General features: G+C 43.9%; 1 protein-coding gene across 4 annotated transcripts in view; it reads left to right on the forward strand.

The window, feature by feature from the left end:
* The window catches only part of LOC135551783 (engulfment and cell motility protein 1), a 158,906-nt gene that overhangs the window by 109,645 nt on the left and 21,431 nt on the right, over nucleotides 1-27,830 (forward strand). For 3 of the 4 annotated variants that reach the window (XM_064983008.1, XM_064983007.1, XM_064983009.1), the window contains one exon: nucleotides 25,111-25,274. In XM_064983008.1, coding sequence (XP_064839080.1) covers nucleotides 25,111-25,274 — 164 coding nt within the window. Of the gene's footprint in view, nucleotides 1-5,431; nucleotides 5,778-25,110; nucleotides 25,275-27,830 lie in introns of those variants that run through there. The other variant, XM_064983010.1, reaches the window with a different exon arrangement.

Raw genomic sequence — 27,830 nt, forward strand, 5'->3', positions numbered from 1 at the left:
CAGTTGCTTCAAGGTATCTCTACCTGAAAATACATGATCTAAGTGATTGATAGTTGGTATTCAGCAGCCACAAAGGTATACCTTATTTATTAAGAAGAACTACTAAAGTAGTGATTTTGTCAGACGGCATAGACAGCAGCTCTATAGAGATAAGATGGCCACAGGTGGGCTGTATATTCACAGGTGGGCTGTATATTCACAGGTGGGCTGTATATTCACAGGTGGGCTGTATATTCACGGGTGGGCTGTATATTCACGGGTGGGCTGTATATTCACGGGTGGGCTGTATATTCACGGGTGGGCTGTATATTCACGGGTGGGCTGTATATTCACGGGTGGGCTGTATATTCACGGGTGGGCTGTATATTCACGGGTGGGCTGTATATTCACGGGTGGGCTGTATATTCACGGGTGCCTTGTATGACACCAATGCTTCATTTAGTGAATAATCTATGAGTCAATAGGTCTATCCCCCTGACTTGCCTAGTTAAATATATATACAGTGGGGCAAAAAAGTATTTAGTCAGCCACCAATTGTGCAAGTTCTCCCACTTAAAAAGAAGAGAGAGGCCTGTAATTTTCATCATAGGTACACTTCAACTATGACCGACAAAATTAGAAAAAAAAAACCCAGAAAATCACATTGTAGGATTTTTAATGAATTTATTTGCAAATTATGGTGGAAAATAAGTATTGTGACCAGAAAGCATGCGTCAGTTTGTTTTCTTCCTATATTGAACACAGATCATCCCGTCTTCAATTTTATTGATTATTTACTTTAAAAAATACCTAAAGTTGTATTACAAAAGTAGTTTGAAATGTTTTGGCAAAGTTTACAGGTAACTTTTGAAATATTTTGTTGTTGCGCAAGTTGGAACCAGTGTTTTTCTGGATCAAATGCGCCAAATAAATGGACATTTTGGATATATATGGACATAATTAATCGAACAAAAGGACCATTTATGATGTTTATGGGACATATTGGGATGCCAAAAGAAGAAACTCGTCAAAGGTAAGGCATGATTTATATTTTTATTTCTGTGTTTTGTGTTGCGCTCCTGCAGGGTTGAAATATGTTTTCTCTCTTTTGTTTACGGAGGTGCTATCCTCAGATAATGGCATCGTTTGCTTTCGCCGAAAAGCCTTTTTGAAATCTGGCTAGGCCACTCCAGGACCTTAATGTGCTTCTTCTTGAGCCACTCCTTTGTTGCCCTGGCCGTGTGTTTTGTGTCATTGTCATGCTGGAATACCCATCCACGACCCATTTTCAATGCCCTGGCTTCTCACCCAAGATTTGACGGTACATGGCCCTGTCCATCGTCCCTCTGATGCGGTGAAGTTGTCCTGTCCCCTTAGCAGAAAAACACCCTCAAAGCATGTTTCCACCTCCATGTTTGACGGTGGGGATGGTGTTCTTGAGGTCATAGGCAGCATTCCTCCTCCTCCAAACACAGCGAGTTGAGTTGATGCCAAAGAGCTCCATTTTGGTCTCATCTGACCACACCACTTTCACCCAGTTGTCCTCTGATTCATTCATATGTTCATTCATTGGCAAACTTCAGATGGGCATGTATATGTGCTTTCTTGAGCAGGGGGACCTTGCAGGCGCTGCAGGATTTCAGTCCTTCACGGCGTAGTGTGTTCCCAATTGGTTTCTTGGTGATTATGGTCCCAGCTGCCTTGAGATCATTGACAAGATCCTCCCGTGTAGTTCTGGGCTGATTCCTCACCGTACTCATGATCATTGCAACTCCACGAGGTGAGATCTTGCATGGAGCCCCAGGCCGAGGGAGATTGACAGTTCTTTTGTGTTTCTTCCATTTGCGAATAATCGCACCAACTGTTGTCACCTTCTCACCAAGCTGCTTGGCGATGGTCTTGTTGCCCATTCCTGCCTTGTGTAGGTCTACAATCGTGTCCCTGACTTCCTTGGAGAGCTCTTTGGTCTTGGCCATGGTGGAGAGTTTGGAATCTGATTGATTGCTTCTGCGGACAGGTGTCTTTTATACAGGTAACAAGCTGAGATTAGGAGCACTCCCTTTAAGAGTGTGCTCCTAATCTCAGCTCGTTACCTGTGTAAAAGACACCTGGGCGCCAAAAATCTTTCTGATTGAGAAACGGTCAACTACTTATTTCCCTCATTAAAATGCAAATCAATTTATAACATTCTGACATGCGTTTTTCTGGATTTTGTTGTTGTTATTCTGTCTCTCACTGTTCAAATAAACCTACCATTAAAATTATAGACTGATCATTTCTTTGTCAGTGGGCCAATGTACTTATTCAGCAGGGGATCAAATACTTTTTTCTCTCACTGTATATATATTTTTGAAATATTCCCCCTTGCAGTGTAAAACTGAAGTCGGTGTTTTAGATGCTATGGTAGATCAGTGATTCCAAGCTATGTTGGTTTTTCATCCTTTGCTGACGGAATTGAACAGCTCGCCTGAGAATGAAACACACACACACACACACCCTCTGTGCCAGGAATCCTAATATCCAATAACACACACCACTTTCTCTTCACAAGATGAGAATGAGTATTTATTGAATTGGGATAGATTATTCTCCACATTCTTCCTCTCTTCCTCCTCTCCTCCTCCTCCTCACCATCCCTCACTTCCCTGGTGTTTGTTTAGGAGTTGGAGACTATCTCTCTGGTTCAGTTAGAGCCTGCTGCTGGTGTTTGTTTAGGAGATGGAGACTATCTCTCTGGCTCAGTTAGAGCCTGCTGCTGGTGTTTGTTTAGGAGATGGAGACTATCTCTCTGGTTCAGTTAGAGCCTGCTGCTGGTGTTTGTTTAGGAGATGGAGACTATCTCTCTGGTTCAGTTAGAGCCTGCTGCTGGTGTTTGTTTAGGAGATGGAGACTATCTCTCTGGTTCAGTTAGAGCCTGCTGCTGGTGTTTGTTTAGGAGATGGAGACTATCTCTCTGGTTCAGTTAGAGCCTGCTGCTGGTTTTATCACGTGCTCCACTAAGGCAGTTATTTATCTTATGACTTGTCTTGTGGGTAATATGTGGGTAAATCAAAGCACAAATTAAAAGTACGTATCTCTGCGCATCGAAGCACCATTAGGTGCAAAAACTCGACTTACCCAGTTGTGGCCCACTTTTTGGAAGAAATCCACTCGATTTCGTCTCTGTTATATTGTCATCGAACATGTCACCCTCCCTGGGGGGGAGGGGGGGTGACCTCGACAATTTATTGTTCAAACAAGAGGCTGCCTGGATCTTTAACTTAAAGACCCTTGCTCCCTTCGGTCTCAATGTAGACTTTGATCTGAAGCCATTCTTGTGATTATTGTGATTTTGCTGTTCATTGTAAATGTTTCTAGGCATATGTATTCAAATTGTATCTATGATCGTACGCCATCCATTTATGTTTTTGTATGCTATTTTAATATATGTGAATTAACCAATGATATCAGGCCACACTCGGCCATGATTACAGACACCTGTGTGTGTCTTTTGACACTATATAAATGAGTCAACCTGCAGTGTTTGTCATAAAACCCTGATGAAGACGGTTGGACATAAATATTTTAGCATCTGAGCTCCTAGAGTGTGCGGCTCTCCTTTATGTTTTTAAGTGTTCTACTCCGCCAGCCAGCACCTTGCCTAAATAGGTGTGCGTTTCTTTCGCCTCTAGAGCCTGCTGCTGTGCCAGACTGTAGAACAGTCACAATGTACCCATCAGCACATATGGCCATAGTCATTCTTATGCCAAAGAAACAGCGTTGAGAAACAGAGTTGTATATAGAGATGGCTCTGAACATGTGTCACCGATGGTCATTCTGGACATGTCCATCTGTCTGTTTTGTGTAGTCAGCTGACCATGGGTGACATCCATGGTTTGTCTGTGGGTCATAGAATGTTTCCTATAGCGCTTGGTTCCAAAAGCAGCACTCTCACCAAATAATGATCATAACAGTGATTCATTAGTTGTGTCTGGGTATGTTTTCTTTCAAACACAGGGGTTTTCACGTTTTCATGATTCTTATTTTTTTTTGTCAGAATTTTCTTTTCCATGAAGACCAGATTTTGCTTTAAGGTGTAAAAGGTAATACAACCACATCTTGTCCTGCATTCCCTTCCTGCTCTTTACATGATCCTTTTCTCCTACTGTGTGTGTTAGTTTTGAATGCGTCCCAAATGGCACCCTATTGCACTACTGTAGACCAGAGCCCTGGTCAAAAGGAGTACACTACCAAGAGAATAGGGTGCTATTTGGAATGGGCTATTTGTCTGTGCATCCTCCCATTTTCTTCTCTTTTGTGGTGTGGTTACTGTAGTCCCACCTTCACATTTATTTACTCTGTTCTGTTATTCTCTACTCTGTTCTACTCTGTTCTGTTCTTCTCTGTTCTGTTCTACTCTACTCTGTTCTACTCTACTCTTTTGGGTGCTACTCTGTTGTGTGCTGTTCTGTTCTACTCTACTCTGTTGTGTGCTGTTCTGTTCTACTCTGTTTCTACTCTATTCTGTTGTACTCTACTCTGTTCTGTTCTACTCTGTTCTGTTCTACTCTACTCTGTTGTGTGCTGTTCTGTTCTACTCCGTTTCTACTCTTCTGTTGTGTTCTACTCTGTTCTACTCTACTCAGTTCTACTCTACTCAGTTCTGTTCTACTCTACTCTGTTGTGTGCTGTTCTGTTCTACTCTACCCTGCTCTGTTCTACCCTGTTCTGTTCTACCCTGCTCTGCTGTGTGCTACTCTGTTGTGTGCTGTTCTGTTCTACGCTGTTCTGTTCTACTCTACTCCGTTTCTACTCTTTTCAAATCTGTTCTGTTCTACTCTTTTCTACTAGAACAGAGTAAAACAGAACAGAGTAGAAAAGAGTATAGTAGAATACAACTTTTACTCTGTTCTAGTCTGTTCTAGTCTACTCTGCTATGTTCTGCTCTCTTCTACTCTGTTCTGCTCTCTGTCCGCTCCATCTGACAAACTGTTTCCTCTGTTTCCATAGCAACCCCAGTCCAATTACTGCTGCTGCACTACACTGGCTCCACTTTAGAAAAAGGGAGCCTCTTCTATGCCTGTGGGTGCGTGTGGGATTGTGTGTGCGTGTGCCTGCATGCTTGTGTGTGTCTATTTCGAAGAACGGTCATGTACGACAGCCCTCTGTCTCTTTATCCAAACGGCTGTGTGTGATGAGGGGCTTGCTACGCCTCCCGACTAGAAAACCTCCAGCTCTGTGCATCCAGGCAGAGGGGTTCTGATGTACAGGCTCTCACTCAGTCTCCTCCTCCCCTCCCCGTCTCTAAACCTGTCATCCCCACACACACAAACACATACACATGTACACACACACACCACCACAGCCCATGTGATTCCTCAGCTGCCACCCTATTGGCTCATACCACTGTGGAATGCGCCCAATCGGGCTTAAACACTGAGATCAACATAAACGGGGCTGCCTGGTGGTCCTCTCAGACTGGCAGTAGAGAGAGGAGGTAGATATCATCAAGCAAGCAGGCAGGAGGATGAACATTGCCCTCCGTGACCACGATCGCCACAACGACCTGCCTCACGCCCGTGGCTAGATACCCAGCTCGTGCCTTTAAAATCTGTTAGCACAACTCTGTCATTTTACCAGGGGACCATCTGCTGCTTCTTCCCCTCCCTCCCTCCCCGATCTCTCTCTATCCCCCTCTCCTTCATCTCTCTCTTCCTCGCTGCATTCGTTAGCTGCTCCTTTCGTCTCAGTGCGTCCAAGGTTTTGCCGTCAGTCATTCTGGAGCACAGCAGCTGCAGCCATGGCGTTAACAATTACATGTAAGTACAAGAAACTGGCTGATTTTCTCTTCCCACATCTACAGAGGGAGAGGAGAGGGAGGGAGAGTAGAGAGTGGGCTCTGGCTGCTGACTGCTGATTAGAATGGAGGGATGGAGAGAGGAATGGAGGAGAGGTGAGGGTTTGTATTGTTGCCTGGCTGCAGAGAGGAAGAGCGGAGAGCGAAGAGGAGAGGAGGAGAGCGAAGAGGAGAGGAGGAGAGCGAAGAGGAGAGGAGGAGAGCGAAGAGGAGAGGAGGAGAGCGAAGAGGAGAGGAGGAGAGCGAAGAGGAGAGGAGGAGAGCGAAGAGGAGAGGAGAGCGAAGAGGAGAGGAGGAGAGTGAAGAGGAGAGGAGGAGAGTGAAGAGGAGAGGAGGAGAGTGAAGAGGAGAGGAGGAGAGTGAAGAGGAGAGGAGGAGAGTGAAGAGGAGGAGGAGAGTGAAGAGGAGAGGAGGAGAGTGAAGAGGAGAGGAGGAGAGTGAAGAGGAGAGTGAAGAGGAGAGGAGGAGAGTGAAGAGGAGAGGAGGAGAGTGAAGAGGAGAGGAGGAGAACAGAGTCGATAGCCGAGCAGAGAGCAGAAGAGCAGAGCGGATAGCCGAGCGGAGAGGAGCAGAGAGCAGAGAAGAGCAGAGAGCAGAGCAGAGAGCAGAGAAGAGAGCAGGAGAGAGAGAGGAGGAGAGCAGGAGAGAGAGGAGAGCAGAGCGAGGAGGAGAGCAGGAGAGCAGAGCGAGGAGGAGAGCAGGAGAGCAGAGCGAGGAGGAGAGCAGGAGAGCAGAGCGAGGAGGAGAGCAGGAGAGCAGAGCGAGGAGGAGAGCAGAGCGAGGAGGAGAGCAGGAGAGCAGAGCGAGGAGGAGAGCAGGAGGAGAGCCGAGGAGGAGAGCCGAGCAGGAGGAGAGCGGAGCAGAGAGAGCAGGAGGAGAGCGGAGCAGGAGGAGAGCGGAGAGAGGAGGAGGAGAGCAGAGAGAGGAGGAGGAGGAGAGCGGAGCAGAGAGGAGGAGGAGAGCAGAGCAGAGAGGAGGAGGAGGAGGGGAGCAGAGAGAGGAGGAGGAGTGCGGAGGGTAGCAGAGAGAGGAGGAGGAGGAGTGCGGAGGGGAGCAGAGAGAGGAGGAGGAGGAGGGGAGCAGTGAGAGGAGGAGGAGTGCGGAGAGGAGGGGAGCGGAGAGAGGAGGGGAGCGGAGGAGGAGGGAGGGGAGCAGGAGGGGAGCGGAGAGAGGGAGGGGAGCGGAGAGAGGAGGGGAGCGGGAGAGGAGGGGAGCGGAGAGAGGAGGGGAGCGGAGAGAGGCGGAGAGAGAAGCAGAGAGAGGAGAGCGGAGCAGAGCAGAGCAGAGAGGAGAGCAGAGCAGAGCAGAGAGGAGAGCAGAACAGAGAGGAGGAGAGCAATGCTCATAGTACAGATGGGGCAGTGCTGTGCTGAGTCTGCCTGTGTGTGTTTGTGACTCTGTGAGGCGTAATCAGGTTAGAGCAGCCCATCTCAGCCTTCTGATTAAAAGCTCCCAATCACAGATACGACATCTGTCTCTCTGAAGCCATCTTTCTGAACACAGATCCTAAATATGTCTCTCTGAAGCCATCTTTCTGAACACAGATCCTAAATATGTCTCTCTGAAGCCATCGTTCTGAACAGATCCTAAATATGTCTCTCTGAAGCCATCTTTCTGAACACAGATCCTAAATATGTCTCTCTGAAGCCGTCTTTCTGAACACAAATCCTAAATATGTCTCTATGAAGCCGTCATTCTGAACGCAGACACCACATAGGAAGTGGAGGCGATAGTACATATTGTTGTGAATAATATTTAGCATTATCTACCACACCTAGTTTCCTAGAAATAGAGGAATGCACTACTGCTATTCATCATACCAGGCTCTGCTAACATTACAAATGTAATAAATCTTTAAAATGTAATATTGTCATTGACAGATATATAAAACAATTAGATGATGGTACTTTATTTTGTAACTACTTCCTTTTTTATTTCATATTGTTCTTCCATTTTAATTGTTGGGAAAGGGTTTGTTAGTAAGCATTTCACGGTAAAGTCTCCACCTGCTTTATTCGGTGCATGTTCCAAATACCATTTGATTTGAGATGGTTACTGTAGCTATAGCTACCCCCCCCAGGATAATCTGCTTTGTCTGGAAGACTCCATTCACGTTTGGCCTTGTTGGATTATGCAAATAGATGATTACTGGTGCTGGGCTGCAGGCAAGCCCCCTCCTTGACCTATTGTCTCCCTGCTGCTGTGCTAGCATGTTAGGATGTGTCCACTGAGTATATTCTAATTGCGTTTAGTACACTACATGACGGAAGGTTTGTGGACACCTGCTTGTCCAACATCTCATTCCACAGTCATGGGCATTAATATGGAGTTGGTCCCCTCCTTTGCTGCTATAACAGCCTCCACTCTTCTGGGAAGGCTTTCCACTAGATGTTGGAACATTGCTGCCATTGCTTCCATTCAGCCACAAGAGCATTAGTGAGGTTGGGCGATTAGGCCTGGCTCACAGTCGGTGTTCCAATTCATCCCAAAGGTTTTTGTTGGGGTTGAGGTCAGGACTCTGTGCAGGCCCGTCAAGTTCTTCCACACCGATCTCGACAAACTATTTCTGTATGGACCTTGCTTTGTATATGGGGGCATTTTCATGCTGAAACAGGAAAGGGCCTTTTCTAAACTGTTTCCACAAATTAGGAAGCACAGAATCGTCTAGAATGTCATTGTATGCTGTAGCTTTAAGATTTCCCTTCACTGGAACTAAGGTCCTAGCCCGAACCATGAAAACAGCCCCAGACCATTAACAGTACTCCTCCACCAAACTTTACATTTGCAGGTAGCATTCTCCTGGCAGCCGCCAAACCCAGATTCGTCCGTTGGACTGTTAGATGGTGAAGTGTGATTCATCACTGCAGAGAACACATTTCAACTACTCCAGAGTCTAATGGCAGTGAGCTTTACACCAGTCCAGCCGTCGCTTGGCATTGCGCATGATGATCTTAGGCTTGTGTGAAGCTGCTCCTCCATGGAAACCCATTTCATGAAGCTCCTGACGAACAGTTATTGTGCTGACGTTGCATCCAGAGGCTGTTTGAAACTCGGTAGTGAGTGTTGCAACTGAAGACAGATGGAATTTTAGCACTCGGCGGTCCTGTTCCGAGCTTGTGTGGCCTACCACATCGCGGCAGAGCCCTTGTTCCAAGATATTTCCACTTGACAATTACAGCACGTACAGTTGACCGGGGAAGCTCAAGCAGGGCAGACGTTTGACTGACTTGTTGGAAAGATGGCATCCTATGACGGTGCCACGTTGAAATTTACTGATCTCTTCAGTAAGGCCATTCTACTGCCAATGTTTGTCTATGGAGATTGCATGGCAGTGTGCTCGGGTGTGGCTGAAATAGCCGGATTGCCTAATTTTGAAGGGACCACTCTTTTTTATTTTTCATATGGAGCTGGGCTCCATCTCAGAGATGATGTGGTGGACTGGAGGTAGGTGTAGTGGTGGTGAATGTATGTTTCTAGCTTTGAGAGGCAGCTAGCTAGAGCAGTGAGTTAGAGCACAGCCCATCACCTCCCCATAAACCTTCAGTCAATCTCCTCGCCTCCAGCAGTAATTTTAGTGTGTGTGTGTGTGTGTGTGTGTGTGTGTGTGTGTGTGTGTGTACTCTGCCTGACACTGACAGAATCTGCTCGTTATTGAACAAAAGTCAGCTAGCCTTCAGTCAGTCTCCTCTCCTCCAGCACAGAGATCACCAGACATTCTCATTCCAGGCAGGTTTTCTCCCTCCCTCCCTCCCTCTCCATCATTCTTTTCCTCACATAAAATATTCTACCACTCTACCTCTCTCTACTTCCTCTACTTCTACCTCCTCTACTTTTCTCTACTTCCTCTACTTCTACCTCCTCTACTTTTCTCTATTTCCTCTACTTCTACCTCCTCTACTTTTCTCTACCTCTCTCTACTTCCTCTATTTCTCTCTACCACTCTCTACCTCCTCTACTTCTCTATACCACTCTCTACCTCCTCTACTTCTCTCTACCTCCTCTACTTCTCTCTACCTCCTCTACTTCTCTCTACCACTCTCTATCCCTCTCTACCTCCTCTACTTCTCTCTACCACTCTCTATCCCTCTCTACCTCCTCTACTTCTCTCTACCACTTTCTACCCCTCTCTACCTCTACCTTCTACTTCTCTCTACCCTTCTCTACCCCTCTCTACCTCCTCTACTTCTCTCTACCACTTTCTACCCCTCTCTACCTCTACCTTCTACTTCTCTCTACCCTTCTCTACCCCTCTCTACCTCCTCTACTTCTCTATACCACTCTCTACCTACTCTACTTCTCTCTACCCGTCTCTACCCCTCTCTACCTCCTCTATACCACTCTCTACCTACTCTACTTCTCTCTACCACTCTACCTCTTTCTACCTCTACTTCCTCTACCTTCATATATCTATACCCTCTTTCTCTCACCCTTTCTCTTTTTATCCACCCCTTTACACCCCCTCTCTCTGAACCTCTCCCTGTTCCTGCCCTTTTGTGATGTCAGACAAGCTATTTTTATTGCATCTGCCTGTTTGCCTTGATCCTCCTTCCACCCTGACAAGGTTTCCCTATCCGGTGTGTATGTACAGTGGGTTGAACAAGTATTTGATACACTGCCGATTTTGGAGGTTTTCCTAGTTACAAAGCATGTAGAGGTCTGTAATTGTTATCATAGGTACACTTCAACTGTGAGAGACGGAATCTAAAACAAAAATCCAGAAAATCACATTGTATGATTTTTAAGTAATTAATTGGCATTTTATTGCATGACATAATTATTTGATACATCAGAAAAGCAGAACTTAATATTTGGTACAGAAACCTTTGTGTACAATTACAGAGATCATACATTTCCTGTAGTTCTTGACCAGGTTTGCACACACTGCAGCAGGGATTTTGGCCCACTCCTCCATACAGACCTTCTCCAGATCCTTCAGGTTTCGGGGCTGTCGCTGGGCAATACGGACTTTCAGCTCCCTCCAAAGATTTTCTATTGGGTTCAGGTCTGGAGACTGGCTAGGCCACTCCAGAACCTTGAGATGCTTCTTACGGAGCCACTCCTTAGTTGCCCTGGCTGTGTGTTTCTGGTCGTTGTCATGCTGGAAGACCCAGTCACAACCCGGCCACGACCCATCTTCAATGCTCTTACTGAGGGAAGGAGGTTGTTGGTCAAGATCTCGCGATACATGGCCCCATCCATCCTCCCCTCAATACGGTGCAGTCGTCCTGTCCACTTTTCAGAAAATCATCCCCAAAGACTGATGTTTCCACCTCCATGCTTCACGTCTGGGATGGTGTTCTTGGGGTTGTACTAATCCTTCTTCTTCCTCCAAACACAGCGAGTGGAGTTTAGACCAAAAAGCTCTATTTTTGTCTCATCAGACCACATGACCTTCTCCCATTCCTCCTCTGGATCATCCAGATGGTCATTGGCAAACTTCAGACGGGCCTGGACATGCGCTGGCTTGAGCAGGGGGTCCTTGCGTGCGCTGCAGGATTTTAATCCATGACGGCGTAGTGTGTTACTAATGGTTTTCTTTGAGACTGTGGTCCCAGCTCTCTTCAGGTCATCGACCAGGTCCTGCCATGTAGTTCTGGGCTGATCCCTCACCTTCCTCATGATCATTAATGACCCACGAGGTGAGATCTTGCATGGAGCCCCAGACCGAGGGTGATTGACCGTCATCTTGAACTTCTTCCATTTTCTACTAATTGCGCCAACAGTTGTTGCCTTCTCACCAAGCTGCTTACCTATTGTCCTGTAGCCCATCCCAGCCTTGTGCAGGCCTACAATTTTATCCCTGATGTCCTTACACAGCTCTCTGGTCTTGGCCATTGTGGAGCGGTTGGAGTCTGTTTGATTGAGTGTGTGGCAGGTGTCTTTTATACAGGTAACAAGTTCAAACAGGTTCATTTAATACAGGTAATGAGTGGAGAACAGGAGTTCTTCTTAAAGAACAACTAACAGGTCTGTGAGAGCCGGAATTCTTACTGGTTGGTAGGTGATCAAATACTTATGTCATGCAAATTAATTACTTAAAAATCATACAATGTGATTTTCTGGATTTTTGTTTTAGATGCCGTCTCTCACAGTTGAAGTGTACCTATGATAAAAATTACAGACCTCTACATGCTGTGTCGGTAGGGAAACCTGCAAAATCGGCAGTGTATCAAATACTTGTTCTCCCCACTGTATATACAGTACCAGTCAAATGTTTTGTTACACCGACTCAGGGTTTTTCAGGGTTTTTCTTTATTTTTCTACAATGTAGAACATAGTAAAACAGTGAATACATCAAAACTATGAAATAACACATATGGAATCATGGAGTTAACAAAAGTATAAAACAAATCAGATTCTTCAAAGGAGCCACCCTTTGAGAGCTTTGCACACTCTTGGCATTCTCTCAGCCAGCTTCCCCTGGAATGCTTTTCCAACAGTGTTGAAGGAGTTCCCACATATGCTGAGCACTTGTTGCCGGCTTTTCCTTCACTCTGCGGTCCAACTCATCCAAAACCATCTCAATTGGGTTGAGGTCGGGTGATTGTGGAGGCCAGGTCATCTGATGCAGCACTCCAGCACTCTCCTTCTTGGTAAAAATAGCCCTTACACTGCCTGGAGGTGTGTTGGGTCATTGTCCTGTTGAAAAACAAATGATAGTCCCACTAAGCGCAAACCAGATGGGATGGCGTATCGCTGCAGAATGCTTGGTAGCCATACTGGCTAAGTGTGCCTTAGCACCCACACACCATCATACCTCCACCTCTGTGCTTCACGGTGGGAACCACACAGGTGGAGATCATCTGTTCACCTACTCTGCTTCTCCCAAAGGCACGGCCGTTAGAACCAAACAGATTTCCACTGGTCTAATGTTCATTTCTTATGTTTCTTTTCCAATGCAAGTATCTTGTTCTTAGTAATGTCTTTTAGTAGTGGTTTCTTTGTAGCAATTTGACCATGAAGGCAGGGTAGCCTAGTGGTTAAGAGCGTTGGACTAGTAACCGAAAGTTTGCAAGTTCAAGTCCCCAAGCTGTCATTCTGCCCCTGAACAGGCAGTTAACCCAGAACAGTTAACTGTTCCTTGGCCGTCATTGAAAATAAGAATTTGTTCTTAACTTACTTGCCTAGTTAAATAAAGGTAAAATTAAAAAATTCACACAGTCTCCTCTGAACAGTTGATGTGTCTGTTACATAGACTCTGTGAAGCATTTATGTGGGCTTCAATTTCTGAGGCTGGTAGCTCTAATGAACTTATCCTCTGCAGCAGAGGTAACTCTGGGTCTTCCTTTCCTGTGGCAGTCCTCATGAGAGCCAGTTTCATAATAGCGCTTGATGGTTTTTGCGACTGCACTTGAAGAAACGTTCAGTTCTTGAACCTTTACGCATTGACTGACCTTCATGTCTGAAAGTAATAATGGACTGTCATTTCTCTTTGCTTTTTTTGAGCTGTTCTTGCCATAATATGGAATTGATATTTTGCCTAATAGGGCTATCTTCTGTACACCACTCCTACCTTGTCACAACACAACTGGTTGGCTCAAACGCATTATGAAGGAAAGAAATTCCACAAGATATCTTTTAACAAGGCACACCTTTTAATTGAAATGCATTCCAGGTGACTACTGTACCTTATTAAGCTGGTTGAGAGAATGCCAAGCTTGTGCAACGCTGTCATCAAGCAAACCATGCAATAATCTGAGATGGCGCTCAGAAAATAAATACAATTATCCGCCATGTTGGAGTCAACAGAAACCAGAAATCACATTATAAATATTCCCTTACCTTTGATCTTCATCAGAATGCACTCCCAGGAATCCAAGTTCCACAATAAATGCTTGATTTGTTCGATAATGTCCATTATTTATGTCCAAGTAGCTACTTTTTTTAGGGCTTAGGTATACAAATCCAAACGCTCATGCAGGTCCATCTGAACGTCGGACAAAATAACTTTTTGAAGTTATCACAGGTCAAAGAAACTTGTCAAACTAAGTATAGAATCAATCTTTAGGGTGTTGTTATCATAAATCTTCAATAAAGTTCCAACCAGAGAATTCCTTTGTGTGTAGAGAAGCCATGGAACGCAGGTCGCTATCATGTGAATTGTGCGTGACCAGGACCTGGCTCTCTGCCAGTAACCTGACTAATTTAGGACTTATTCAGCTCCACAACACAGTAGAAGCCTAAAGACGGTTGACATCTAGTGGAATCCCTAGGAAGTGCAACTTAATCCATATCCCACTGTGAATTCAATAGGGGCTGGGTTGAAAATCGACCAACCTCAGATTTCTCACTTCTTGTTTGGAGATTTTGCCTATAATGTGAGTTCTGTTATGCTCACAGACATCATTTAAACAGTTTTAGAAACTGTTTTATATCCAATACTAATAATAATATGCCAATATTAGCAACTGGGGCTGAGAAGAAGGCAGTTTACTCTGGGCACCTTTCATCCAAGCTACTCAATACTGCCCCTGCAGCCATAAGAGGTTAACACTTTTTTGGTTTCTACATGATTCCATATATGTTATTTCATGGTTTTGATGTCTTCACTATTATTCTACAATGTAGAAATTAGTACAAATTAATAAAAACCATTGAATGAGTAGGTGTGTCCAAACGTTTGACTGGTACTGTATGTGACAATAAAATATCCCCTCCACCCTCCTTTTAGATACGGGGAGAATGGAGTGATTGAGATTAAAGAGGGAGGGGAGTGGGGGCATTGCTGTATACTGTGGCCCTAGGAGGCATCTCTCATCTCAGTTAGAGCAGGCAGTCTCCACATGCTGAGAAGGCCAATGCAGTGCACACAAATAACGGCTGGGGAAATCAACAGACATTTACATCAAGCAATCGGCAGCTAGCTATTTGAACAGGGATGTAGATGGCTTTACATTTAGATGTCACGTTGTGGTAGGTTTTGGATATGATGTCTGGTGGCACATAGCAATGACAGAGGAGGACATTTAAATGATTGAAGATTCTGATACTGATTGAATCAGAAGGCTGCGTTGTCTAACATGGGGAGAGTAGAGAGTAGCTGTACATGTACAACATGGACTCATGAATGATTGAGTAGACATGGGCAAGGGTGTGTGTTGTAATTGCCCTTAACATGAATAGATATCTGCAACGGATACTGCTCTGCTTTAGGACTATAGGGCTGCATCCCAAATTATACCCTATTCCCTACTCAGTGCTCTATTGTTGACCACAGCCATATGAACCCTGTTCAACAGTAGTACACTGAAATAGGGTGTCATTTGTGATGCGGACTAGGACACCGATGAGCTCAGATGGTTCGTTACAAAGGGTCCTAAAAGCTGTGTGAAGGGTTATTTTCTTCACCCTGAAGACGTGAATTTGTGTGTGTGAAAGATGAGTACTCTGTTTGACACTGCTGTGTGTGTGTGTGTGTGTGTGTGTGTGTGTGTGTGTGTGTGTGTGTGTGTGTCTCCTTTCCAGTCATATCAGTCAGAGATGTGGTTTGTGTGTACTCTGTTTGAACACTGCTTTGTGTGTGTGTGTGTGTGTTTTCTCCTTTCCAGTCATATCAGTCAGAGATGTGGTTTGTGTGTACTCTGTTTGATGCTGAACAGTCACCTGGCCTGAGGCCATGATGTTTTTCTTTAGTTCACTGCGTCTTCCAAATGGCATCCTGTTCCCTAAACAGAGCACATATATAAACGTCCTCTCACTGTCAACTGCGTTTATTTTCAGCAAACTTAACATGTGAAAATATTTGTATGAACATAACAAGATTCAACAACTGAGACATAAACTGAACAAGTTCCACAGACATGTGACTTAACAGAAATGGACGATTGTGTACCTGAACAAAGGAGGGGTCAAAATCAAAAGTGACAGTCAGTATCTGGTGTGGCCACCAGCTGCATTAAGTGCATCATTTCCTCATGGACTGCACCAGATTTGCCAGTTCTTGCTGTGAGATGTTACCCCACTCTTCCACCAAGGCACCTGCAAGTTCCCAGATATTTCTGGGGGACATTGCAATTTATTGCCCTGGCCACATTTGCCGTCCTCATGCCTCCTTGCAGCATGCCTAAGGCACATTCACACAGATGAGCAGGGACGCTGGGCATCTTTCTTTTGGTGTTTTTCAGAATCAGTATAAAGGCCTCTTTAGTGTCCTAAGTTTTCATAACTGTGGCCTTAATTGCCTACCATCTGTAAGCTGTTAGTGTCTTAACGACCGTTCCACAGCTGCATGTTCATTAATTGTTTATGGTTCATTGAACAAGCATGGGAAACAGTGTTTAAACCCTTTACGATGAAGATCTGTGAAGTTATTTAGATTTTTATGAATTATCTTTGAAGGACAGGGTCCTGAAAAAGGGGTGTTTTTTTTTTGCTGAGTATTTACATACATACATATATATATGTGTGTGTGTGTGTGTGTGTGTGTGTATATATATATATGTATATATATATATAAAACTAGGCAAGTCAGTTAAGAACAAATTCTTATTTAAATGACAGCCTACAAAAGTTTGTGTGTGAAACAGATAGTACGCTGTAGTACATGTTCTGTTGCCACGATCAGCTGATTCTTGATGAATACCTTTTTTGACAGTTTCTCTGCATGGACACCTTCCCTTTAAACATGTTTTCTCTGCATGGACACCCTCCCTGTACAACAATCTCTGCATGGACACCCTCCCTGTACAACAATCTCTGCATGGACACCCTCCCTGTACAACAATCTCTGCATGGACACCCTCCCTGTACAACAATCTCTGTATGGACACCCTCCCTGTACAACAAACTCTGTTTGGACACTCTCCCTATAAAACAATCTCTGCATGGACACCCTCTCTATAAAACAATCTCTGCATGCATTAAAAATGCCAACATCATGCAGCAGTAATAAACAGAACCTCGCTGAAGCGTAAGGAATGATCTCTCTGGAGAGCCAGAAACACACACAGACACACACACAGATGCCAGGATGCATTGACATATATGCTTGCTCCTAGCAGAGAGACTCTCTCTCACAAGTCTCTAGGGGACAAAGAGCGAGAGTGAAAGGGCAAGCCTGTAACACTGCTGCACTGAGAAAGATTCACACGCCTTTACACTGAAAGAACCAGAAATGCCATTGGAGCCTGTTTTCAGTGTCTCAAAGTAGGGGTGCTGATCTAGGATCAGTTTAGCCTTTTAGATTATAATAAATAAGATCAAATAGACAGGAGGTACCTGATTCTAGATCAGCTTTCCTACTCTGTGACGCTTTAAGAATACTGGCCCAGTACTGTATCTTGTGTTAGAACAGTGAGGTTGGATCAGGAATAATGTAGGGGAAAATAATTGAAAGTGCAGTGACTTACCTACAACATGTAAAGTATATGCCATTGCCACAACTCATTCTATTCATCAGCCTCTCTCTCTCGTTCGTTGGTTCGTTGGTTCGTTGGTTCGTTCATTCATTCATTGTAATTTTCTCAGAAATAGGGGGATGAATTCTGAATGGGAATGATAATGTGTACCTTCAGAACTGGGTCATGTTCATTAGGGCAGATACTTTAAAAAAATGTTTTGTAACCAAAGACATAACTCAGCCTTTCCTATTGGACAAGTCCAGGTAGTCCCTCCCTGTTTCAGTCTGTTTTCTTCGATATGGTGCTTAATGAACAGGACCCCGAAGTCTGTCAGGCTCACCTCTGTCAAGGTGCTTTGTGAGCAACGCTGCCTGACTGGTTGGTCTTTGAGCGGAGTCTAATAAATGATTCATAATGAGCACCATGTTGTGAAGGGACCATGTGTTCCTATTAAATAGGATGAATATTCAAGCTGTTAATTAGTGTGAGTGGAGCCGCATGGACAGAACAGAATTGTTTTCCTGCTCAAGACGTGTCATTAAATACTGAATATTAATGACCGTCCCATGGGACTGGGGCTGCCTCTGTAATGGCACCCTATTCCCTAAATAGAGGACTAGTTTTGACCAGAGCCTTATGGGATGGGTCTGTTTGGGAGGGTGAATGAGTCACAAACCACAGATATCTGAAAGTAGATAGATAACCTAGTTCTCAACAACTGATGTCATTTTGAATTGAAACCAGTAAGTACTAACAATTTTGTTAAATGAGTCACTCATTGCCTTTCCTGTAGGGATTGAAGTTGTTCCTGTATTATTATGGCAGAGCCCCTGCTTGACTTTTAACACACACAAACAGTCTTGTACAACTAACCTTGTGGGGACACACAATTCAGTCCTATTCAAAATACTATTTTCCCTAATCCGTACTCCTCATCCTAACCCAAAAACCTAAACCAAACCCTAGCTCCTAACTCTAACCCTAAAACTAACCCTAGTTCCGAACCCTAACCCTTAACATAATTCTAACAGTATTTCTAACCTTAATCCTAAACCCCCTAGAAATAGCATTTGACGTCGGGGGGACTAACAAAATGTATCCCCCCCCCCACACACACACACAGTCCTTGTCAAAGTTCATCAATGTCACCCCTGTCACTCCTGTCCTGGGCCACACCAAATGGCCATGGTTAATCCACTGATGTGACAGAATGACAGATCACTTGTAATTACAATTGGAGAATAAATATGAGACTTAATTATGAGCCTGTATGCAGAGACTGGTGTGTGTTTATGCGAGTGTGTGAGAATTTTTGATGGAGAACTGTGAAATTCAACCGATCATTGCCCGCACCTGCCCGCCCATCCAACATCACTACTCTGGACGGCTCTGACTTAGAATATGTGGACAACTACAAATACCTGGGTGTCTGGCTAGACTGTAAACTCTCCTTCCAGACTCACATTAAGCATCTCCCATCAAAAATTAAATCTAGAATCGGCTTCCTATTTCGCAACAAAGCTTCCTTCACTCATGCTTCCAAACATACCCTCGTAAAACTGACCATCCTACCGATCCTTGATGTCATCTATAAAATAGCCTCCAACACTCTACTCAGCAAACTGGATGTAGCCTATCACAGTGCCATCCGTTTTGTCACCAAAGCCCCATATACTACCCACCACTGCGACCTGTACGCTCTTGTTGGCTGGCCCTCGCTTCATACTCGTCGCCAAACCCACTGGCTACAGGTTATCTACAAGTCTCTGCTAGGTAAAGCCCCGCCCTATCTCAGCTCGCAGGTCACCATAGCAGCACCCACTCGTAGCACGCGCTCCAGCAGGTATATCTCACTGGTCACCCCCGAAGCCAATTCCTCCTTTGGTCGCCTTTCCTTCCAGTTCTCTGCTGCCACTGACTGGAACGAACTGCAAAAATCACTGAACCTGGAGACTCATATCTCCCTCACTAGCTTTAAGAACCAGCTGTCAGAGCAGCTCACAGATCACTGCACCTGTTCATAGCCCATCTGTATACAGCCCATCTATCTTCCTCATTCTCATACTGTATTTATTTATTTATCTCCTTTTGCACCACAGTATCTCTACTTGCACATCCATCTTCTTCACATCTACCATTCCAGTGTTTAATTGCCATATTGTAATTACTTCGACACCATGGCCTATTTATTACCTTAACTCCCTTATTTAACCTTATTTGCACTCACTGTATATAGACTTTTTCTTTTTTTTCTACTGTATGTTTTGTTAATTCCATGTGTAACTCTGTGTTGTTGTATGTGTCAAACTGCTTTGCTTTATCTTGGCCAGGTCGCAGTTGTAAATGAGAACTTGTTCTCAACCAGCCTACCGGGTTAAATAAAGGTGAAAGAAAAAAATAAAAAGATTGTAATTAAAAGCGGAGATGGGAGGGTTCTTGGACACGAGTGATACATCTGGTCTGTCCCTGATTACGGTCGGTCACTATACAGCTCTCTCTGTCTCCCTGTCTGCATGTCTTTGTCCCTGCCAGTCAGTCAGTCTTGGAGGAGGACAATCAATCAAAACCTACCGGACATAAATCTTCTTTAGGGGAGACAGACAGGAGAGGAACAGGAGACATTGGTGTGTCTAAAGTATCCTCCCATCAGGACTCTGTTCTTCCAGAGAGAATAGGATGAAACTGAGTATTTAGGTTTTGTCCCTGTTTTCTTCCCCCTGAAGGCCGAAAGGTGATAAGAGTGTAGAGGAGAGGAGTTTAGTACCTCCACTAGGATATGAAAATAGGCCATTGGAAAGAATGTCACTTTATAGTATTGGCATCTATCCCTGTTGGCTATCTTTCTCCCCCTATTGACTGTCTGGTGGGTGGGGTGTTAAGTGACAGTGGAGAGAGGAAAGGGCCATGATTAGTGACAGGCGAATTCTCACCTCTGCTTTTTGGGGGTTACTGGCAGCGGAGGAGTACTAGGATTAACAACAATAATGTATGGCGAGACCAACAGCCTAATAGAGAGAGTTTGAGGTGGGAAGAGTTCAGGGATGTGCAGTGCAGCATTATTACCTTTCCTATTTCAACATGTTTTCCCTAATGAACATGAGCCTGATGAATGCTGTCTACTAAATAGAAGGGAGTAGGGGAGGTCATACCTCTCAAAACATCTAAACAACAAAAGGTTACGTAATCCTGCTACAGAGGTAACAGAGATGGGTTCAACCGTTCACCGCTCCAGATAACGACCCAGTCGTACTGTATCTGGAAACATGACAGTGCAGTTATTATCTTTCCGTTTTCCCCTCCCTGTCTTTTGTTTGTTTTCCAAGGTCATTGTTATGCCAAGTTTTACTCAGAGCCCTGTGATTACCACAGCGGAACATATTTGCATCCCAGAAGATAAACCTGGATTAAAGAGTGTAATCAGCTGGGAAGTTATGAGGATTTGGTGATGTCAGGATTTGGTGATGCCACCGGCTTATCAAATCTGGAAGTATAAATGGGATAATTCCTTTAATTCCTCTTTGTGGCACTCACTAACAGTATGCATGGATGCCCAAATAGTGGATTTGAAGTAGGGCCATATCCACTTGTTTCTCTGTGAGCTCATGCCGACTTTTTTTCTTTTTTTTTTGAGAGGATTACCCCCCCCCAAAAAAAAAAAAAAAAAAAAAACAACCTTGAAGCCCTAGTCTGAAGGGTTTTGGGTGCTGTGTTGTCTCGTCTTGTTTCATATTTGTATTCCTTTCGTGATGTCTTGTCTTCCCTCTATCCATTTTTTATTTCTTACCCCTGGCGATGGATCAGTTTTCTTTGGGAAGATTTCACTAAGCTTTTTGGATCAGAATCCTGCACTATAATCGCCTCTATCCACAGACAACAACAACAACAACAACCACACACACACACACACACACACACACACACACACAGACGTGTATACTCTTCCTCTCTCTCCCTCCTTTGTCAATTTCAATTCAATTCAAAGGGCTTTATTGGCATGTTTACGTTGCCAAAGCAAGTGAAATAGATAGCAAACAAAAGGGAAATAAGCAGTCATAAATTAATGACAGTAGACATTACACTCACACAAGTAAAACATATATAGTGGCAAAAAAATGTATGTGAACCCTTTGGAAATACCTGGATTTCTGCATAAATTGGTCATAAAATTTGATCTGATCTTCATCTAGGTCACAACAATAGACAAACACAGTCTGCTTAAACTAATAACACACAAACAATTATAGGATTTCATGTCTTTATTGAACACACCGTGTAAACATTCACAGTGCAGGGTGGGAAAAGTATGTGAACCCATAACTGGTTGACCCTCCTTTGGCAGCAATAACCTCAACCAAACATTTCTGTTGTTGCGGATCAGATCTGCACAAGGGTCAGCGGGAATTTTGGCCCATTCCTCTTTACAAAACTGTTTCAGTTCAGCAATATTCTTGGGATGTCTGGTGTGAACTGCTCTCTTGAGGTCATGCCACAGCATCTCAATCGGGTTGAGGTCAGGACTTTGACTGGGCCACTGCAGAATGTGTATTTTCTTCTGTTGAAGCCATTCTTTTGTTGATTTACTTCTATGTTTTGAGTCTTTGTCCTGTTGCATCACTCAACTTCTGTTGAGCTTCAATTGGTGAACAGATAGCCTAACATTATCCTGCAAAATGTCTCGATAAACTTGAGAATTTATTTTTCCATCAATGATAGCAAGCTGTCCAGGCTCTGATGCAGCAAAGTAGCCCCAAAATATGATGCTCCCTCCACCATACTTTACAGTTGGTGTGCTGTGCCTCTCTTTCTCCACACATAGTGTTGTGTGTTCCTTCCAAACAACTCAACTGTAGTTTCTATCCCAAAAATGTTTTACCAGTAGCGCTGTGGAACATCCAGGTGCACTTCTGCACACTTCAGACGTGCAGCAATATTTTTGGGGGACAGCAGTGGCTTCTTCCGTGGTGTACTCCCATGAACACCATTTTTGTTTAGTGTTTTACGTATCGTAGACTTGTCAACAGAGATGTCAGCATGTTCCAGAGATTTCTGTAAGTTTTTAGCTGTCTCTAGGATTGGTCTTAACCTCATTGAGCATTATGTGCTGTGCTATTGCAGGACGGTCACTCCTAGGGAGAGTAGCAACAGTGCTGAACATTCTCCATTTATAGACAATGTGTCTTACCATGGACTGATGAACATCAAGGCTTTTAGAGATACTTTTGTAACCCTTTCCAGCTTTATGCAAGTCAACAATTCTTAATCTTAGGTCTTCTGAGATCTCTTTTGTTCAACGCATGGCTCATATCAGGCAATGCTTCTTGTGAATAGCAAACTAACATTTTGTGAGTGTTTTTTATAGTGCAAGGCAGCTCTAACCAACATCTCCAATTTATTTTTTAATTTTTATTTAACCTTTATTTAACCAGATAGGCCAGTTGAGAACAAGTTCACATGTACAACTGTGACCTGGCCAAGATAAAGCAACGCAGTGCAACACAAAAAACAACAGAGTTGTTTGGAATAAACAAACATACAGTCAATAACACAATAGAAAAGTCTACATACAGTGTGTGCAAATTAAGTATGATTAGGGAGGTAAGGCAACAAATAGGCTGTCGTGGTGAAATAATTACAATTTAGCAATTAAACACTGGAATGATAGATGTGCAGAAGATGAATGTGCAAGTAGAGATACTGGGGTGCAAAGGAGCAACAAAAAAAAGCAATATGCGGATGAGGTAGTCGGATGGGCTAATAGTTTGTTCTAGAATCACAACAGCACGAGGGTGTGATTATAGTTTGTTCTAGCATCACAACAGCACGAGGGTGCAACTTCATAACAAAAGGCTTAGATAATCTTACTGGTGAATAGATACACAGGCTAGCTTCCTTTCCGTATGTCCTTTCCTTAATGATGACATTCTGTGCTGTACTGTGAATGAAAGATACAGTAGTTATTTACTGTAGTAATATATCATATGAAACATACAGTAGTCTACTGTAGTTATGTACTGTAGTTATATATATGAAACAGTCATATACTGTAGCTATATATAATAGGAAGCATACTGTACAGTAGGCTACTATAGTTATATGCTGTAGTTATTATATATAATATGAAACATATAATAGTCTACTGCAGTTTTGTACTGTATTTATATATAATATGAAACATACTGGAGAGTAGTCTACTGTAGTTATGTACTGTAATTATATATAAATATGAAACATACTGGAGAGTAGTCTACTGTAGTTATATTTTATTTTACCTTTATTTAACTAGGCAAGTCATTTAAGAACAAATTCTTATTTTCAATGACGGCCTAGGAACTGTGGGTTAATTGCCTGTTCAGGGGTAGAACGACAGATTTGTACCTTGTCAGCTCGGGGGTTTGAACTTGCAACCTTACGGTTGCTAGTCCAACACCCTAACCACTAGGCTACCCTGCCGCCTCATATACTGTAATTATAATATGCAGGACAGGAGGTCATCTAGTGGTTCTGATAGGAAGCCATTCAGCAGAATGTGGCTATAGCCAGGATTGAAGGATACAACAGTATCCTGCGCCCTCTGACTTTCTATCTCTGATGAAGTGGCATGCCTCGTGATTCTCTCCCACAGTCTGACAATACGAATGGATAAGCAAGTGTTAGGGATGCGTTGAGTGAATGTTCTCCACTGATGCATGCAGAGTATTACAGGAGGCTAGGCAGTATAAAATTAGCCCCCTTTATCCTGCCCTTTCCCCCTGCGGGAAGATTCACTGGACTATATTACAAAATGTGCACTGATAAAACCTTCTATGATTTATCTACTGGGAAGTGGCTCTCCATCCCCTTACCAGCACACATTATGTGCTCCTCTGACCCCATAAACTGGCAATGGAGTTATTCACCATTAGTGACTCAATCCGACGCCCTTGTGTGCCCGTTTGTGTGAGTGGTGCACATGCTTCTGTGTGTGGGTTATTTAAGCAGTAAGGCCTGAGGGGGTGTGGTATATGGCAAATATATCACAGCTAAGGGGTGTTCTTATGCATAACGCAATGCAGAGTGCCTGGATACAGCCCTTAGCCGTGGTAAATGATCCATATACCACAAACCCCAAGATGCCTTATTGCTATTAAAAACTTGTTGACAACATAATTAGAACAGTAAACAAGTAATTTTGCATCATACCTCTGGTATTTTATCTGATATCCCACGGCTTTCAGCCAATCAGCATCCAGGAGTCAAACTACCCGGGTTTATAGTTGCCATCCGCACCATTCGTCCCCAGGGCTCTTTACTGTAGCAGCAAGAAAAATGTTTTCTGACCTCCCGAGTGGCGCAGGGGTCTAAGTCACTGCATCTTTGTGCAAGAGACGCCACTACAGTCCCTGGTTCGAATCCAGGCTGTATCACATCCGGCCGTGATTGGGAGTCCCATAGAACGGCACATAATTGGCCCAGCGTCGTCCGGGTTTGGTCGGGGTAGACCGTCATTGACTTGCCTTGTTAAATAAAGTAAATACAATTCTCTAGTGTTTTGTGCTCTGTTTAAATGACTGTTTCCCAGAGGTTCCTTGGCTCTCTCCCCCTCAGGAGCTCTGCAAACGTCCTCAAGAGCAAACTTTTTGAGGAGATGGGATGTTTGCCCGAAAGCTCCGAACAGTGACGTGAAAGTGATATGTATTCATATAACTGTATGTGTGCGAGTAAATAATTGTTTCCCTCCATTTAATGTGCCTTTGCACAATGGCGTATTTATATCACATCATGTTTCCTAGACACAGATTCCTCCTAGTCCTAGAAAGAAGAACCTCCATTGAGAATGCTTTTGGACCAGGTCTAAGAATCTGTCTGGGAAACCGGACCCAAATGTGTAGCCTAGATTTTCCTTCTCTACCTATCCAGACATCGAAGTTCTTACCATCTCTCCCCTCGTCTAAATCCCCCTCTTTCTTCTCCTCCCAGGTGATGCAGGTGGTAAGAGAGCAGATCATGCGAGCGCTGACACAGAAGCCTAATTCCCTGGACCAGTTGAAGAGTCGCCTGCAGAACCTGAGTTATACTGAGATCCTGAAGATACGCCAGTCTGAGAGGATGAACCAAGAAGACTTCCAGTCACGCCCCATCCTGTGAGTCAAGTGCGTGTGTGCGTGTGTGTGTGTTATTACTGCCAGAGAAAGGAAGGAATCAGTGATTTTACTGCCTGAGAAAGGAAGGAATCAGTGATATTCATTAGGTAGATGTAACCAATCCTTTGTTAAAAAGAGGACTAAAACATGACGCCTGTGAGATTGAAGAAAGAAAATAGCTGCTAATATTCATGACATAAATCTTCTCATGATGCCCTATTCTTTAACCAGTCCAAATAAAGACCAAAACAAGGGGAACGAGAGACAATATGACTGTGGAAGAAAGGAAACAAAGGGAACGAGAGACAATATGACTGTGGAAGAAAGGAAACAAAGGGAACGAGACACAATATGACTGTGGAAGAAAGGAAACAAAGGGAACGAGAGACAATATGACTGTGGAAGAAAGGAAACAAAGGGAACGAGAGACAATATGACTGTGGAAGAAAGGAAACAAAGGGAACGAGAGACAATATGACTGTGGAAGAAAGGAAACACTTTCGTTAACACACATTTAATAGACCTCCATCCCCCTTTATTTCACCCCCTTTTTCATAAAAAAAAAACGAAATTCATTGACATATTCGGTTTTTGAGTCAATATTCATTTTTGAGTCAATATTCCATTAAGTTTTTGAGTCAATATTCCTTTGAGTCAATATTCCTTTGAGTCAATATTCCTTTGAGTCAATATTCCTTTGAGTCAATATTCCTTTGAGTCAATATTCCTTTTTGAGTCAATATTCCTTTTGAGTCAATATTCCTTTCTGAGTCAATATTCCTTTCTGAGTCGATATTCCTTTCTGAGTCAATATTCCTTTCTGAGTCGATATTCCTTTCTGAGTCAAAATGCAAGCTGAGATCTACCACTCAGATTTTTTTTTTTGTAAACATGACTTATACCTATGCAACATTAACCAATTAAAAACAGTTCTGTAGCAGTGCGGTTTGTGCAGTAGGCTCAATTTATTATCAATGCATATTGGCTACACTTGAATTGCCCTGTAAATGTTGTTCTTCTCAGAGATAAGGGGACAGTCTTCCAGCTGATGGAAGCCTCATCTCTCCCTCTGCTGAGATAAGGGACAGTCTTCCAGCTGATGGTCAGAGTGGAGGGAACAGCAGTGAAGCCTCATCTCTCCCTCTGCTGAGATAAGGGGACAGTCTTCCAGATGGTCAGTCTGAGTGGAGGGACAGTCTTCCAGCTGATGGTCAGTCTGAGTGGAGGAGGCAACAGTGAAGCCTCATCTCTCCCTCTGCTGAGATAAGGGGACAGTCTTCCAGCTGATGGTCAGTCTGAGTGGAGGAGGCAGCAGTGAAGCCTCATCTCTCCCTCTGCTGAGATAAGGGGACAGTCTTCCAGCTGATGGTCAGTCTGAGTGGAGGGGGCAGCAGTGAAGCCTCATCTCTCCCTCTGCTGAGATAAGGGGACAGTCTTCCAGCTGATGGTCAGTCTGAGTGGAGGAGGCAGCAGTGAAGCCTCATCTCTCCCTCTGCTGAGATAAGGGGACAGTCTTCCAGCTGATGGTCAGTCTGAGTGGAGGGGCAGCAGTGAAGCCTCATCTCTCCCTCTACTGAGATAAGGGGACAGTCTTCCAGCTGATGGTCAGTCTGAGTGGAGGGGGCAGCAGTGAAGCCTCATCTCTCCCTCTGCTGAGATAAGGGGACAGTCTTCCAGCTGATGGTCAGTCTGAGTGGAGGGGGCAGCAGTGAAACCTCCTCTCTCCCTCTGCTGAGATAAGGGGACTGCTGATGGTCAGTCTGAGTGAAATAGCCTCATCTTCCTCTGCTGAGATAAAAAGTCTTCCAGCTGATGGTCAGTCTGAGTGGAGGAGGCAGCAGTGAAGCCTCATCTCTCCCTCTGCTGAGATAAGGGGACAGTCTTCCTGCTGATGGCGAAATTTCTATGACCAGAGAAAGTGAAATATTCCTTGATAATAAAAAAGACAAGCCGCAAATAATAACAATGCAAGCTTATGGAAACACACATTTTATGGCTAATAAAACTGTTGAACATTAACTTACTCATAAAAACAGCAGCTCTTTGTTGGATTTGTTTTGTCTCTCTCTGGTCATGGTTCTAAAAGCTTTGAAATCTCACATCAACTTTGCTGTGCATCGAGGAAACTTTTTACAGTCTATGACACTAGATCTGTGCATACACGTTGATCTGAGTTATCTGATTGGCCAGCGGTAGACCTTTAGGTGCACTTGATTTGCTCTGCCGGGTAGACTGATTTTTTTTTAAATTTTATTTGGCTGGTAAACGTTAAAGGTTTGGGCAAGTGTTGTTCCAGTGTTAGGTTTACAATGTGCTATAAAGAAAGACCTGTGTAATATTACATTCTGTAAAGGCATTCATTCAAATTCGACTTGCTAATTTTAAACAGGATCTTTATAAGGAATTAATATGACATGCGGACTAACACTTTCTCTCAAAAGTTTCTTCTGCATCTTGATGTATAGAAGGGCGGAAAAAGTCATTCATAATTTATTCTCAAATCCTCTATAGAATTTCCGTTCAATATTCCACACTTCTATATAAACTGCATTTCCA

The sequence above is a fragment of the Oncorhynchus masou genome, chromosome 13 (assembly GCF_036934945.1).
Source record: "Oncorhynchus masou masou isolate Uvic2021 chromosome 13, UVic_Omas_1.1, whole genome shotgun sequence".
In the NCBI taxonomy this organism is placed as follows: Eukaryota; Metazoa; Chordata; class Actinopteri; order Salmoniformes; family Salmonidae; genus Oncorhynchus; species Oncorhynchus masou.